This window comes from Sinohyriopsis cumingii, chromosome 15 (genome assembly GCF_028554795.1).
Source record: "Sinohyriopsis cumingii isolate HCF-2022 chromosome 15, ASM2855479v2, whole genome shotgun sequence".
Taxonomy (NCBI): Eukaryota; Metazoa; Mollusca; class Bivalvia; order Unionida; family Unionidae; genus Sinohyriopsis; species Sinohyriopsis cumingii.
In genome coordinates this window covers 100,825,046-100,841,033 of record NC_142975.1, presented here as the reverse complement: position 1 = coordinate 100,841,033, position 15,988 = coordinate 100,825,046, and the positions used below count along the sequence as shown (strand labels likewise).

The following is a 15,988-nucleotide window of genomic DNA, read 5'->3' as shown; positions in this document are numbered from 1 at the left end:
TTTGTATCTTAAAATGTTAATAGTGATAGGATTGGCCAAATCACCCACGAGTGATATAGAAATCCTCGAGATGAATGGCTCATAATTCTCCATAATACAAGTAGACGGGTTTGCTAGACCCAGTAAATGTAAAGCTTTCAACACATGACCATAACCATGACATCTTACACAAAAGCATTTGGAATAGGTCTGTCTTGATTATGCTGCTTATTATCAATTTGTAGCAATCAGGAATAAAATGTCCTTTCTTCTTAAAGTACACATAGGACGCGATAAGGACATCTGTTCAATCAGAAACGTACAGATTGAGATTTAGAAGGGCTCATGTTAGACTGAAATATTTGTTTTACCATATGACTGCAAAGTGGAAGACATACTGAAACTTTATTAGGAAAACTAGTCTGCAGTATGAGCAGCATTTTGAAAAGTTTCAAACTTATGCTCATCAAGATCAGTCTTAATGTCACTATAGACGAAGTTCTTCAACTGGTCAACTGATATGAGTTGTCTGTGATTTGTGTAGTCTTTATCAACTTTCTTGGCTAAGCACCACCTATCAAATAGGTGCTCTTTTACTCTTGCAAATTCAACATGTTTCAAAATGAGGAAAATATTTATCTACTTCTTTTCCTCTAAAATCGGGCACTAATATAATATTCTTAGCAACATCAAAAGCTGAATTTGTGTGTAAAATGGGGATGTAATTTTCACTTGTCAGGTCTAATTTTTAAATCTAAATATAAATTATCTTTCTTCATTTCCTTTTTGCATTTGCATTTGCATTTGTTTCTCGTTCTCCTCTTTCTCCAACTACATTTTTTCTTCTTTTTTTTACTACATTTGTCTCGCTCTCTCTTTTCTTTCTGCAACTGCATTTTTTTCTCTTTTTCTCTTTATCTAATTGCATGTGTTTCTCCTCTTTCTCTCTATGTAACTGTTATCTCACTCTTCCCTCATTACCTAACTGCACCTGTCTTTATTGAAGTTCAAGCTTTCTTAACTGTATTTCATTCTTGTATTTTAATTCCAATTCCATAACTTGTAAATTAGAGTCAGATGGAGACTGACATTAGTAAATCAAAAGCACTGTTATGCAAAACATTATTGTCCACTAAATATTGGCAAGACCATTGTTTAATTCAAGCTTTGTTAAAGACGCTTTTCGCTCAAACAGATTATATTTTCAGGCAAGCTGAAGGAATTCATCTGTGTTTCAAGGAGTCTACTGTATTTTCTGGCCTATAATATCATAGGTTTTTTTTACCAGAAAATCTTTGTATTATACTCTGAATTGATTTTATATCGATTATGTCATCCAAATCGCTTTACCATATTTTCGTATGGAACATAATTCTCCAAGATTAATGAAAATAATGTGCAAAAGATATTTCATTTTGGGGAAGAGAATGTGTATAAACAAATATAGGATCCCACAGTGAGTATTTGTAACAATTACATGATCGTTATTAATAAAAATTAACACAGATCAGATGTAATTGTACTAAAGCAGCATGCACCAGTAATGTACATTGTTTGTAATATACACTGTTTAAATTTAATTACACATATGTACGTTAGAATTTACATGTTAGAAGATGACTAACCATGACAAAGAAATATTCCATTACAATTTTCTCCTTGCACCTAATAATCAAATAATATGTACGCCTCATTGAGAGACAGACAGACAGATATATTCACGATTGCAAATCTGTATTGTTCACTTAATTGGTGTCTGATTTTACCTGTGAACAAGTGATGTACGATATTATATTATCAAGTATTTCCACGGGTCAAGAGAGTCCTTCTATTTTTAGTTTCCACTTCTATTATTAAAAGAATGACGAGGCTGTGTGGTGGTATTTACATGGTAATAAAATATGCTATGGCTGTATTCAGTCATTCCAAGATAACACATGTTTGAGGTCAAGATTCTGCAAACTAGATCAGATTAGCGAGGCTGCCAATAGTGAAAGGAGGCTTCCCATGGGTACTAGACAGGATATATTTTCACAAAGCTGTTATTTTATATAGATGTCTACATGGAACTGCACCATAGTATCTTCATGACTTATTCAACACAATACCAGTCGAGATCAATATCACATGGAAACCTTCTATCACCAAGACTAAGAACAGAACAATTTAGAAAGAGCTTCTAATACGCTGGTACAGTTATGTATTTAAGGAGAGATATCATGAGCATATATGTGCTTCTAACAGATAATGAAATTTAGTATTTTGATACCAAACGTGTTAAAATAAACAGTAATTACTGCTATCTTCATATAATGTGCATTGTTACACTCTCCTTAGAGGGCCTCAAGGGAGAATATTCCTTGACTAATGAGTCACCCCTATAAATAAAGCATTATTATTGTTATTATTAGTATTATTATTAGTAGTAGTAGTAGTAGTATCATTATTATTACTAATACAATACCATATAGTTAAATACAAAGAGGTTGCTATTATACATTTCTCAGTCAGTGATATTTTTAAAATTGCCGACAGAACGGACAGTAATTTAAAGTACATCTAGCATGAGCAAAGATTAAAAATATTTGCTGCCTAAGTACAGGAGGAGTACATGTACTTTAAACAAAATCTTAATTGTTGGGAATGGTGAGGTCATGATACTTGCAAAGAAAATTAGACAGCATGCAAAAAGTCATTTTTGGGATTTAATCTAATGGAGACTATATGGATATAAGTATTGTGAATATTTAAACCCTGAAGGAGTACGGTATTTAAGTTCATAGTTTACATTTACTGTTTCATTTATTAATGTTTTCGCTCTTTGACAGAAACTTCAGCAGCATGGGGGCAATAAGTAAAAATAAAGAACCAAAATATCCATGAAAAGATGAACGTTCTCTCTCTATCCTTTATGTAACTCAAAAAATTGTCCAGTCAGCCTCAATATATGTAGCTAAAAGTGAATAATACATTTAAAATACTTGAAACAATATTTGAAACAAATTAGGTACTTTTAGTTACATTTAATGATCTTGACTGGAATGGTTATTGAGTTGCAGGTGGAATTAATTCTCAATGTTGTGTGAAACGGAGTGAAAAACACAATCCGAGGTGTTGATCGGGCCTCGTCTTATACTCAGCATCGACTTATATAAGGATGAAAGATGGTTGTTGTTGTTGTTGTTGTGGGGTTTAACGCCATTTTTCAGCACACGATAGGCTATATATGGCGGCCAGTATTAATGGTGGAGGAAGAACCGAGGAAAACCCCGGAAAGAACCACCGACCCACGAGAAGCTACTGGCATGCTTTCTCACATATCTACATTGGCTGAATCTGAGACTCGAACTGGCGCAGACAGAGGTGAGATGGCAGTGATCAGTAACGGCGAACGCTTTAGACCACTCGGCCACTCGGGGCCCCCGATGAAGGATTGAAAATTGTGCCAAAATTTGCTGATTCAACTTATACTCCACATCGACTTATAGGCCGGCAAATAAGCTAACTGTTCCTGGGTAGGATTTGAAACAAAGACCTCCACTTTAGCTGACATTGTAAAAGCTTGTTTGTTTTACTGATGATTTCTAGAACGTGAAATAATAACTGGGATTCAAAAATTCCAAAAGAAGGTGAATTTAAATTTCAAAAACAAAGTTTTCTAAAATATTTTAAAGAAACTCGCTTCCCAAGGATGAGCACCATATTTTATGTTATGAGTCTATGATCCTGAAATAAGTAACAGAGAGACAAAAAGCATTTGTAAAATTTAACAAATAATTTATTTCCCTAGAATACAAACTGAACATGAGATAAAATAACTTACTGTATTACTAATCAAATCCCCACATAATCTAAGAAGTACAGACACAAGACCTGATGATATAAAGCCCTGAATAAAATTCAGTACAAGTCCAGAATAAATCCAAAATATGACAGCAATGATGTGCTTTTTGGTAGCTTGTAGAATGTTGAAGTGCCAACAGTCTTTTGTAGAATCACAGTAATATAATTACAGGTTTTAATTCATTATCATTTCCAATGAATGTCTTTTTTGTAAGCATTTTATCAGTGAACGTTTTAGTTTCCAGAGAAAATAATCACTTGAATTCAATAAATTGAAGAAATTAATTGTCCAGCCCCAAAATTAAATACTGGACATAACATATAACACAATTTAAAAGCACTAGGTCATAAAGCACGACTGGAAAAATCATCTCTGTTGCAAGGTTTTATAGTTCTCTACTTGACCTCAGTTCACAATTGGCGGTTTCTATATATATATAAAATTACCTAATGGAGAAAAAAACAACTACTATAATGATCATGATGTTAGCATGGATGATGTAAATTTCCCTTAGGAAATTCCAAAACCTAGACCTAGACCCGAATAAAAAATATTTACTTCTATAAATAATATTATTGATTTTAGTCCTATAGACATAAAGAATAACTTAACTATGTATCCGTTGTTTATACATCATAAGATAGAAATAATTAATTTGGGTGAAACAGAAATACACTCAATTTTGAATAAGGTCAAGTCCACCATACAACGTTACATTGAAATAGAATGTAATGAAATAAAACATAAACACAACGAAACCAACAAACAATTAAATAAAATATATATGACACTTCACACATACTCTATCAAAACTATATGGCTCCTGCATGTATATCATCCATTTGGAAAACCTAATTTTGATTTCTCAAGTTCAGTCTCGTCCATTTTTAACATTAGTGTAGAAAACATACTTTTAACGTGTATTAAACATATGAGTCAGTTTTGGTTTGTAGGAAGAATTTGACTTGCATGTATCCAATGTATGACTGTCTCGCTATAATCGGTGTGGTATGCATAGCAACAACAATTAATGTGTTTAACTTATTTTAAGTTTCCTCTTAGAACATTTGAATCAATTTTGTTCTAAAAGTCTTTTGTTTTATGTGTTACACCATAATTATACTTGGGACGCCTTACCTTGCAAAACTGTAGCTTCCATTGCAATAAGATTTAAAATCGTTTTCAGTTAATTATCCTCAAATGCTCACACAATTTTACTTAAAATTGTTAGGAGCAGTTCTTACAGAGTATTCTGTGAAAATTTATTGAAGCCCATAATTGTGGTTTGGCATTAATAGCAGCCAAACAGTAAAACCTATTTTCAATTAATAGTTTGGCATAGATGAGCCAGCTTTGATTAAGCCTGGTAGCAAATCCTATGTGACTTCCATATCAATCAGGTGAAAAATCTACAAATGATGCTCATTTCCCATCAGGTATGGGTATAGTTATAAACATATGAATAAAGACTTTATATAACAATTGTATCTGCAGAAACATGTGGACATATTGAGTCATAATGTGAAAACCTTTCACATTCATATGAAAACTATATATACAATTTGTGGTTCAACTTAAGTCGCTCAAAGTAGACCCTTATCGAATAGCAATACATTGATCAAATACCTGAGAGCTACTGTTACAGTCTTTTTTTTGGGGGGGTGGGGGCTTTTTATGGGGGGGGGGGCAAATTACCTGCATCATTACTAATACAGTTGATGCTTAGCACAATCTGTATCAGATGAATGATCTCAATTCCCCATGTGCCTCTTGCTTAAAATGAAGTCCGTCTTTTTTCAGAATATTTACTTGTATTTAGAAATATTCTGTCAGATAAGGGATGATGTGCCTAAATATTGGAAAGCAAAAATAATAGATAAATAAGGATAGGTATAAGTAAAGTTTAACTTCACGGTCCGATATCCTATAACGTACCCAAATTGTCAGTTTAAAGTCAGTGATGCAGTATTACACCCTAATTGTGAATTACTTTAGACACTTAGTGGCAATGCCTCTAACTTCTAAAGCAGTACATCAAATACAATTTGCTTTCTTGTGTATTTTACAGGCAAAGACCAGAGAGTGGTAAGATTTACCCACTTTATTTCACCCAGAGTTGCAAGCATGTGACATTTTGGTTGTACATGAATGTTTCGGTGTGCTGGTGTGCGGATGTGTGGGTGAACAGTTTAAGTGAAATGTTTTCTTCAGTACCTAAGTTCATTAACTATACATATATTTGTAAATGGCATATTTGAAAGGTGTATTTAAAGAAAATAAAGCCTATAATTGTATGCATACCTCGCATGTTTTGGCCGTTTAAAAATATTTAAGCTTTCTATGTTACAATGAATAGTTACTAATATTAGTACCCTATAGGTGTTAGAAGTGCAATTTTAAACCTAAATTGAATATACAATTTGATGACAATAGGACTAGTGAACAACCCAGTGTATGACACCTCAGGACCACTACCTGGACCATCGACTGGCAGTTCAGTTGCTGAGTATGCTGTTGTGGTCAAACAAAAGAAAACAGCAGCACAGCTAAAGGACCCATGCAATGTCTATGCCCAGGTTAACAAGAAAAGTATGAACACATTTAAAGGTAGGTTTCTTCTAATCCTTCTGGTTCAATTCAAACCAAATATATACCATAAGGAAATTGATTCTGCCAAAATGTTATACTCTCATTTCCAAAAGGCCATTAAAATATATGTATGAAAATCGATTAATATATTAGAACAGTGGTTAAGATTTGCATTGTTCTACTCACAATTCTTCATGTCTTTGTTTATTCTTGCTCCGTCCAGCCATTTTAATATTTTTTATTCCGCTGAAAACTGTAAATGTGATGAAGATGTGCGACGTATAATTTACACACAGTGGTCTAGATTTGCCTTTATTATTTACTTTTATTTAGATCTTACATTGCTTATCTCTGTAAAATTTGGTTCACCTGTTAAACTAGTGGAGTAAATGCGCTTGTTACTATACATAATTTTACAGTTGCTACAGAATTGAAGTTCTTGTACATATTTTATCAATGATCCATCCTTGATCTCTGTTTTCATTTTCTCAGCATAATTCAAGACCCTTATAAGCATGCAGTTTGAAACCATGTATACATTTTACACTAGTGGTCCAGATGTACCAGTTTTTATTCACAGGATGGAAATGATAATATTCCTAACATTTAATCCAGTCTATTCATAATCATTGATGCAGTTTCCAGAGAATAACTGCAAATCCATTCAACATATCCATGGAATTTGTTATTTGTATTAAACTGTTTTGGTAGGCATTCCTTTCATTATTCACAATTGTTCAGTTGCATTATTTGTAATGACTTAGTTTTTTTAAAACTGATTATCAATAATTCACGTTTTCATTTACAGGGCAAAGCACAAAGTGAGCAACACTTTGTAGTACATTTTTGAACTACAAACTGCATGCATATGAAACTTTTGATAAATGATTGTCTTCTATAAGATATTTTGTCTTGGTGTAAATGACTGCATATTCTTGTGGAACCTTTAGATGGAAAGAATAATCGGGCTAGCCAAGTAAATCATTTATTGTTCCCCAACAAATTTGGGGCATTTTGTTCAAAATCCATCCAAATATTGAAATGATTGGCACCTAATAGTTGGTGACTCTCTTTGATCCAATAAACTGAGCTGTGGATGCCAGAGAGCATATTGCTGCTGTTTTAGATTTGAAATACTTTTGCATTAAGACATTTTCTGACAAATGTAATGTATGGGTTCAAATTAAACTGTCGTTCACTCGCACAAGCTCTATGAGTTGTGGGTGTCTCAGATCTCATATATCTGGCTTGATATTATAATTTTTAAGCATCATGATCTGACCTTTTGTCATTAATGGTAACAAGCTTTTGATGTGATTTATTTACTTTTGTCTCTCTTGCACTTACAGCAGATGATGTCCTTGTGCTAGACATCACTATAAACTGCGACATTGCAGACATCGTAGCGATATGACTGAAACATTGTTAAAGCTACATTAAAAATCCAAATCTCCTCACATCACATATAAATGTTATTTATCCAATTTTGCATCAAGATACTTAAGTGTCATTTATTTCTGTATTTATTATTATAGGAAAAGACAAAGGAAAGCAAGGGAAAAAAGCAGGCGGTATGTTCACGATATTTGGAGTATTCTTATATTATACTTCAAAGATTATACTAATTGTTAAGATCCATTTGTTTCGATGAACAATTTGGCATCCCTTCTGATTTTTGTGTTATCATCTTTTGTGAATTCAGAATCAACTTTTTTGCATTCAAAGTTGGTAAACATAATTCAATCTGCAACCTAAATTGAAAATTCAGCCTAAATGTCATCTGAAGAAAATAAGTTTTAATTAATCATGTTGTTGCTGTGTGTAACTTTAAACTTAGGATAGCAACATAATCTGTAGGCCTCTGCAATTTTCACAGTCTCTCGTGTATAAAATGTAAATCATGAACAGGAATATAGGCTTGCGTTGCAAACTTAATTATTCTTAAATTTAACTGTATTAAAAATTTGTAAGAAAAGGTAAAATTATTTTAGGAGATATATATGAACATGCTGACTTGACACGAAAAACAACAGCTCCAGACAACTTGTATGAGAATTCAGGATGTATAGTAGAAAACCCTTCTGGAGAAAATATATATGAAGATCCAGGAATATCAACACCAAATGGGATACAGGTATGTATATCGTATTGACCTTGAATCAATCTTAAAGTTCCATCATGCCATTCAATTTTAATAGATACTATTCTACTTTGTCAAAACTGACCACGTAGATTATTTATGTTTTTGTTCATTACTCAACCTTATTGGATTATGATGTTCACTTTATTTGGAAATCCCAAGTAGAGCTCTTTTAGAAAATATGTCTGTCTGATCAGAACACAGATGATAAATTTTGCCTCATTATGTACACATATTTAAACTCTCATATATGAAGTACAGGTGAGATTGATAGACACATATCGTCGGGGGTTTTGAAACATGCAATTTAAATATGACCCACTTATGACATGAAATTTATGTATTGTGTGGGTTTTACTAAACAAATAGGTATGGACCAGAGCATCAATTTTAATTATCCTTGAATCGCAACATTATATTACCAACATTATTAATAAATATCCTTATGATCGCTCTTTGGGCCATCTGATAAGCCTTTGTGCAGTATTAAAAGCTGGATGTGTGAAAGTGATAATAAAATGTAATCGCTTGGTTTGTTTTCAGTATGAGATAAACTTGTATGTTTAATTTTCAGTTAAATACTGATAACATTTTGGTACATTACATTCTTCAATTTCCATGACAATTAATGTAGCAGATGTTAATGTCTCATGGATCATATCATCTTATTCAATGGAAATCTATAATGTTATTCAAACTTAGTTGTGCATTGGTTATCTGAAGTAGATATGATTGAATTTCCTGCAAAATAAATATCATCCAGTTTTGTACCTATATTACTTTTAAGCTTTGTCTAAGTTGAATTGTTCTAGCTGTTCATCCAAAGCACACACATACACACAGTCCATGTTACCCCTGATAGAGCATTGAAATTAAAAATTGCCACAGTAGGAAGGATTATTATATTCCATGTGAATTTGTCAAACATAGGATCTGCTCTGGAAATATTCTGTACATGTTGCCAAAATGACACTAAAAACAACAGTATCCAAGAGGTGTCAGAAATACTGGCAACGTATAAAATGTACAACGATGTGTGATGATAAAATTTTCTGAATGAATCGTCACCTCTTCAAGAATAGGCAAGATTGGTCCCATAAACCATCAATCGGTGTCACTACAGTTATAGGGGATTATTGATCAAACTATTATAACAATACTAAATTATATTATGTGTATTCATACAGATTATACCTTGTTTAAATCAAACATTCACAGCACGCAATACCTCTCTCTTTAAACATATGCCTATTTCCATATCCCTTAGCTACCTATTCATTTATCTACTTTTCTATCTTGTATATGCCTTTTTTGCTTTTGTAACTCTATATGCATGATAACCCATCTTTTTGTTCTTATATATATATATATATATATATATATATATATATATATATATATATATATATATTAACATATAATGTGTATATATACCATGTTTGAACAATTTCATGATTGACAGTTGGTTTTAAGTTGCAAATGAAAGGCGAACAAAAGTTCATATGATTTCTCACAAACTTGCTGTATATTTTACTAATGATTTAAAGGTTTCTCTCATGAGTCATCCTATCTCCTGACACAGAATGTGTTTATAATCCTAAGTTTTAATATAAGCCTCGGTTATTGAGAGTATTAGCAAATGTCTGAAAGATATATTTTCCTTCCTTTCAATCAATGGATGACACTGAAGAGATGGATGCCAGCACCAAACGAATGCACTGTTATTAAAAATAATATGCATTTTTATTTAATAAAAGCAATATATGTAGAAGAAAATCCAGTACAATGGGAATTGTAATTACAAACCAAGATAGATTTTCCTGACAAAACGTGTATTAACACATATATACCAAAAATATATATGTGAGTTACAGTTCATTATATTATTGATACAAAGGTGCTACACTGATGTTAAGATCACATGGTGAAGTTCATTCAGAACTCTCGTTCTATAAACATACTTGGAATTGGACATATTGTGCACTGCTTGTGTTGATCAGATCATATGATTATGTTTACATTCTGTTTGATTATGAAATATTTCACAACTATTACATTTTGCTACATTTATCCTCCTTCATAAGGTATGCTAGGGCTGTACATCTTTTATCATCTAATGAAGATGATGCTTCTAGCATGATTCACTATATTTCTTTCTTCTTCACATTTTGGGAGCCATTCAACTTCATGTGATTATTTGAGACATGTTCTCCCAAACTTGTTTTGGAGGCTTCTTTACTAACTGTTTGATTTATAAGAAACCCTATTGCAACTTAGACTGGCCGCTTTATAACTATCACATTATATGGAAATGTAAGTTAGATGAGAAGTCACTTGTTAAAATGCCTAACAATTACACTATTAAAACAATATACAACATACAGCTGCTGTCTCGCAAGCATGAAGATTTCTAATGATTATTTTTAGAATTAGTGAGTAGTTTTTCAAGCATGAGACTATGAAGATTTAGTGCAGAAATTACTTTTGATATTTATCAACCTGGCTACGTGTTACTGATCTAATATATTATTTAATAACTAATATCTAGATACAATTTGCTGATATACTGATATTTTATTATGATTGAATGAAACTTTGATTTTATTATCATTTTTATAATTTTCATTGAAACGTTTAAAAGAAAATAATTTTTGAATTAATTCTGACTATTTCAGGTGAATGCTGAAGGTTTACATTATGCTGACTTGCAGTTAAATCCACCAGAAACCATAAATGGCAAACCAATAATCCGAGGTTAAGAAAACCGCACAGCGTATGCCACGATAGCCTATGGCAAGAAGGGAGAAGTGCTTCCTGATAGTTATGTGGAACAGTTGAAAACTGTCGACAAGGGGAAAATAGATGACTGAACAGGAGTAACAAAAACAATAAATATATTCATGCTTAATGAAGTCTTGTTTATGTTATAAAAATGTATAATAAGCTTTAACTTAGTAATGTATATATTCCAGAAGACATTGTTGACATTAATTCACAATGACACTTTTTAACAGATTTTCTCCAATATGATATCTTAAAACGGAGCCTCTTTTTCATCCAACTTATGCCATCACATTTTGAAAAACTTGTTATTACTATTTATCCTAACTGACTTTTCATATATGTATGGAGTTTCACTGAAACACTTGTTACGATAACTAGTTAGTCTTAAATGAAAATGATGCCCCATATACCTAAAGTATAGTTGCGATGTTTGCCTTCTGGAAAATCTTGTCTCTTCTATTATGTGATGGCTGGTAATATCAGTATTTGCTTTCACTAGAAGACGTTTTGAAAATATTGTTATTGCTTGATCTTAAACATTACAATAACAATTAAACAAAGCAATATAAATAAAAGACTTATTCTAGCATGTCTGCTAAAATCTGATTGTGCAATCTGACATTCCATTTTATCTCCCCTTTGCCAAATGTTGGCAATTTTCATGAAAGGTTCAAATATAGCATGGACCCTTATTATCCCAATGTACTTAACATGCTTCAAAGAATCGGCTTGCATTTGGCCCAAATTCCAAAGATAAAGTAATCAATTAATAGCTTACTGTGTACACATGTCAGCTGTGCTTTAGCAACGCTGATCATATTGCTCTACCATTTATAACAACATAGGTGGACCATTTCTGGTCCCCACTTAGACAGGTTCTAGCATATATGTTAGTGAAATTTCAGTGATTGGATATCTTGAACATAAAGGAAATTTAAAGACTCAACATCATCATTATGAAACGTACTGTATTGACAATATGGCTATAAAACGATATTAAACCATCAAACAGACATTGCCTTTTCTAAGTTTCAACATCTAACCTTTACAGCAAATTATCTGAGGTCCATCATGAAATCATACCCTTACTTAAACTGTGGTCTGTGTTTCTTTATCACATTTTGCGCAAATTGTCGAATGAGAGGTGTTAGGAAATACAATGTAACTAATCACTTAGCCAATGATGTCGAATGTAAGCAAGCAAAGCAAAAGTATATTAAATTAAAACAGCGAAATACAGATGCAATTTTTAGAAATATGAATGGATTTTGACCATTGTCAAACATATATAATGATTTTAAAGATCTTCCAACAAATATGGGTGCCATTATTAAAAATAACAAGGATATTTAAATAACATATACCACACTCTCGAAGCCAAATATGACCGAAACCATCTTATGAATGTTATTCACATTTATTGAAATAATGCAACGCTGCTTTCTAATATGACTGGCATTACTTAACCATGAATAATCTTGAAATAACTGCTAATGAAATACCAATGAACAAACCGTGACTAAATTGTACAGAGATCATTCTGGCATGAAGGTCTTCCAGTCTTGCACTAGCTATATCAATCCATTATCAAATATTGACTATATTTCTAAAAAGAAAAAAAAAAAAAAAAAATAATGAACTTTTCTGAAGAAAATAACCCTTCTTTTGGAGTTTGTCTGAACTGACAGGAGGAATTCTCTCATGAAATTATTTGCAATGTACAGTACTTGAGACTGAATGACTATGAGATATGACTATTATTACCCAAAAACTAGAAGCATAATTTAAACATAAATAATGCTGACACACCATCTAATATAGTCAAACCAACTGAAACAAAGATACCATGAAACAACATTTTTAAACCTGTCAGTGGAATGGACCTCATTTCACAAAAGTCCTCTCAGCATAAAGCCCTCAAGCATTTACATTTGCCAAAATAATCAAATTCAGTGTGCAATTTTGGATGACATGAAGCATATTTTAAAATTAAGAAAGCGGCAGTAACTAATCCTTGTTTCTGCCCAGCTGTTCTTCCATTTGGTTTTTAAGAAAAAGATACAAGCCAGTTGGGTGATCTCTGGTCCAGTTGTTGACTGATTCATTTGTAATGCTGCTGCAGTTGTTTCTGACAATCAATACATTCGAGGTGTAAGGTATTAATTGTTAAACTGTTTTGTCTTGTGTACATAAAACAACACTGACAGAGTTGTATCCCGCTTCATTCTGAGTCCACTGAAATTTATCATTGCCATTGTTTCAAAGTTAGCAATTATGACACCAGTTTTTGAACTGTCAAACCTTGGGCAATAAACAATTCAGATTGCAGCATAGTTTGATATCATGGTACATGTTGATACAATGTCCACTTTCCATGGCCTTGGGTTCAAGTTCAACAGTCAGCCCTCAATTTCTAGACAACAAAACTCAGCAATTATAAGGAATAATACAAGTGAATAAATTGGCTTCTAATATATTTGAATTAGTTGTTTCTGGGAATAACAGCGTTGATCGATTTAATGAGATCTTGTCTGTTGTTTTGTTTTTGCATTGTATTTTGCATTGTATAATAATATGATTGCATTCTTCTATGTATTATATTTGTGTGTTTCTCAAATTAAATACATTTTGTTATAAGCCTTTTTAAAGATCAACCATCACAATTCCTATTTTGTATAATATGTATTTCAACCAAATTCTGGGAATAAAGTTGTTTGCAAATAAAGATGTTTATTTGTTTATTTCCAGCTTATTTGCACATCAGACCAAGGTCATTTATGGTAAGGTACTTGCATCAATTGTGCATTGTCTCTGTCCAACCAAAAACAAGTGCAAATTCACTTGTGACATCATGCACCATTGTCCATTGTTTCTTGAACAGAAGAATGCTTGATTTGGAAGGTGCAATATACTGCCTTATTTGTACTGCACTCCCTTACATTAATAAAAAACTATCATTTTTGCTTTGAAAAATTCTTACAGATATGCTGGTAATTAAACTAGACTAGCTCAAGACCATTTATCTTAATATGAACTGTGATATATTTCACTGACATAAACTTGTTAACCTCATCACTAATGACCAAGTCTTTCACCTTTTGGAGAAATTTGGATGTGATTATACCTGGATGCAATTGCATGAGTGGAGAGAGAACATAATATTTTTGAATATATTTTGATTAAAAACCTGGAATATGGGTGATTACCACTGACACATTTATTTATTATTGACGTGCATTCATACATCTTATTCATTATTTTATATAATTCATTAGCAATGTCTTACATTCAAAAGATGTATCTATATTGCTTGTTATGACTAGGGTCGAAAACTTAAGAACTGAAACTAGCAAATACCAACACGTTTTGTAAAATTCAACAAATTATTTATTTCCCTAAATGCAAAGTGAAAATTTAAAATAATTACAGTATTGTGAATAAAATCATAATTAGGGGGACATCTTCAGTAGCCCTAAGCCTTCTTTCACAAGTCCAAAAGTATAAAGTATTCCAAATTAGTTACATTGGTGTTTCGAAATGAAGTTCAATATATTTTGCTGATCTAATACTCTTGAATTGTTGACACGCTAACAGTCTTGATGTATCACAATCATATAATACAAAAAGTCTTTAAATGAATTCACAATAATTCCAAAAATAGTTACTTAGTCCTAAAGTATATGAGCACTTTTTAATAATAATGTAATTTCTATTCTAAGGCATTCCCAGCGTACAGGCGACATCGTCAATATTTTTACTTGAACGGGCGGTATCTTTGACTTTTTTCTTATAAGTACTGCTTCCTAATATATACAGACCTCCCAACCCTTACCAATTTACCGTAAATGTTAAGAAAATGACCCATGTGAACTTAGGAATAAAAGCCAAAACTTTGGGAAAATTATTTTTGCAAAAGAATCAGGATAAATGGATCATCTAAATTTGATTTGGATCTGTGTTTCATATTCTGCAAAGAGGCTGTGTGATCAAACTGTTGAATTTAGAATTGTTTAAAATATGGAGTCCAGCATGCGATGTATGTTGAAAATGAAATGAAAATAAAGCCCTTAAAATGTGCTGCCGAAATCAGCACAGAAGAATATAAGGGAATATTCAGATTCTTGTAAATAAAAGCAGGAAGAGATGCAGTTAGGTTTATTGGAAATCACATGCCAATTTGAGTATGTCTCATGGCGGGAGATAGGAATGCCATCGTTATGTGAAATGGAAAAAATACCAAACATTAAATGACATGAAGAGATAGCATCAAGCCATTTTGCTGCAATGGGTTTCGAACTGATGAGCAACTTTACTAGTGTTATATACATCTACGTTACAAACGTGTCAGTTGAACAGTGTTTTCATGCTACATGTCTGCGGCATGATGCCCCAGTGCTAGACATCACTATAAACTGCCACATTGCAGACCTCGTAGCGATATGACTGAAAACTTTTTAAAGCTACGTTAAAAATCCAAATCACATCACATCACATCACATGAACAGTGTTTATCCTCACTGCATGTTTCAAATACCGAACTTTTAAATACCTGTTATTGCTTTACAATAGCAAGTTTTTATATTTTGTTACTTACTGAAACCTGTTCAAACTATGGAAAATATCAACTGCTTTATTGAGACGGTCTCATCAGG

At 32.4% G+C, this 15,988-nt stretch overlaps 1 protein-coding gene across 1 annotated transcript in view; it reads left to right on the top strand.

Annotated features, from left to right (window-relative positions):
• LOC149782388 (nephrin-like) overlaps nucleotides 1-14,048 on the top strand; it is a 95,312-nt gene extending 81,264 nt beyond the window's left edge. The window contains exons 18-22 of the mRNA XM_089933777.1: nucleotides 5,892-5,908; nucleotides 6,257-6,430; nucleotides 7,948-7,983; nucleotides 8,404-8,546; nucleotides 11,228-14,048. Of these exons, the coding sequence (XP_089789903.1) occupies nucleotides 5,892-5,908; nucleotides 6,257-6,430; nucleotides 7,948-7,983; nucleotides 8,404-8,546; nucleotides 11,228-11,311 (454 nt within the window). The 3' untranslated portion in view covers nucleotides 11,312-14,048. The remainder of the gene's footprint in view (nucleotides 1-5,891; nucleotides 5,909-6,256; nucleotides 6,431-7,947; nucleotides 7,984-8,403; nucleotides 8,547-11,227) is intronic.
• The last annotated feature ends 1,940 nt before the right edge of the window (nucleotides 14,049-15,988 follow it).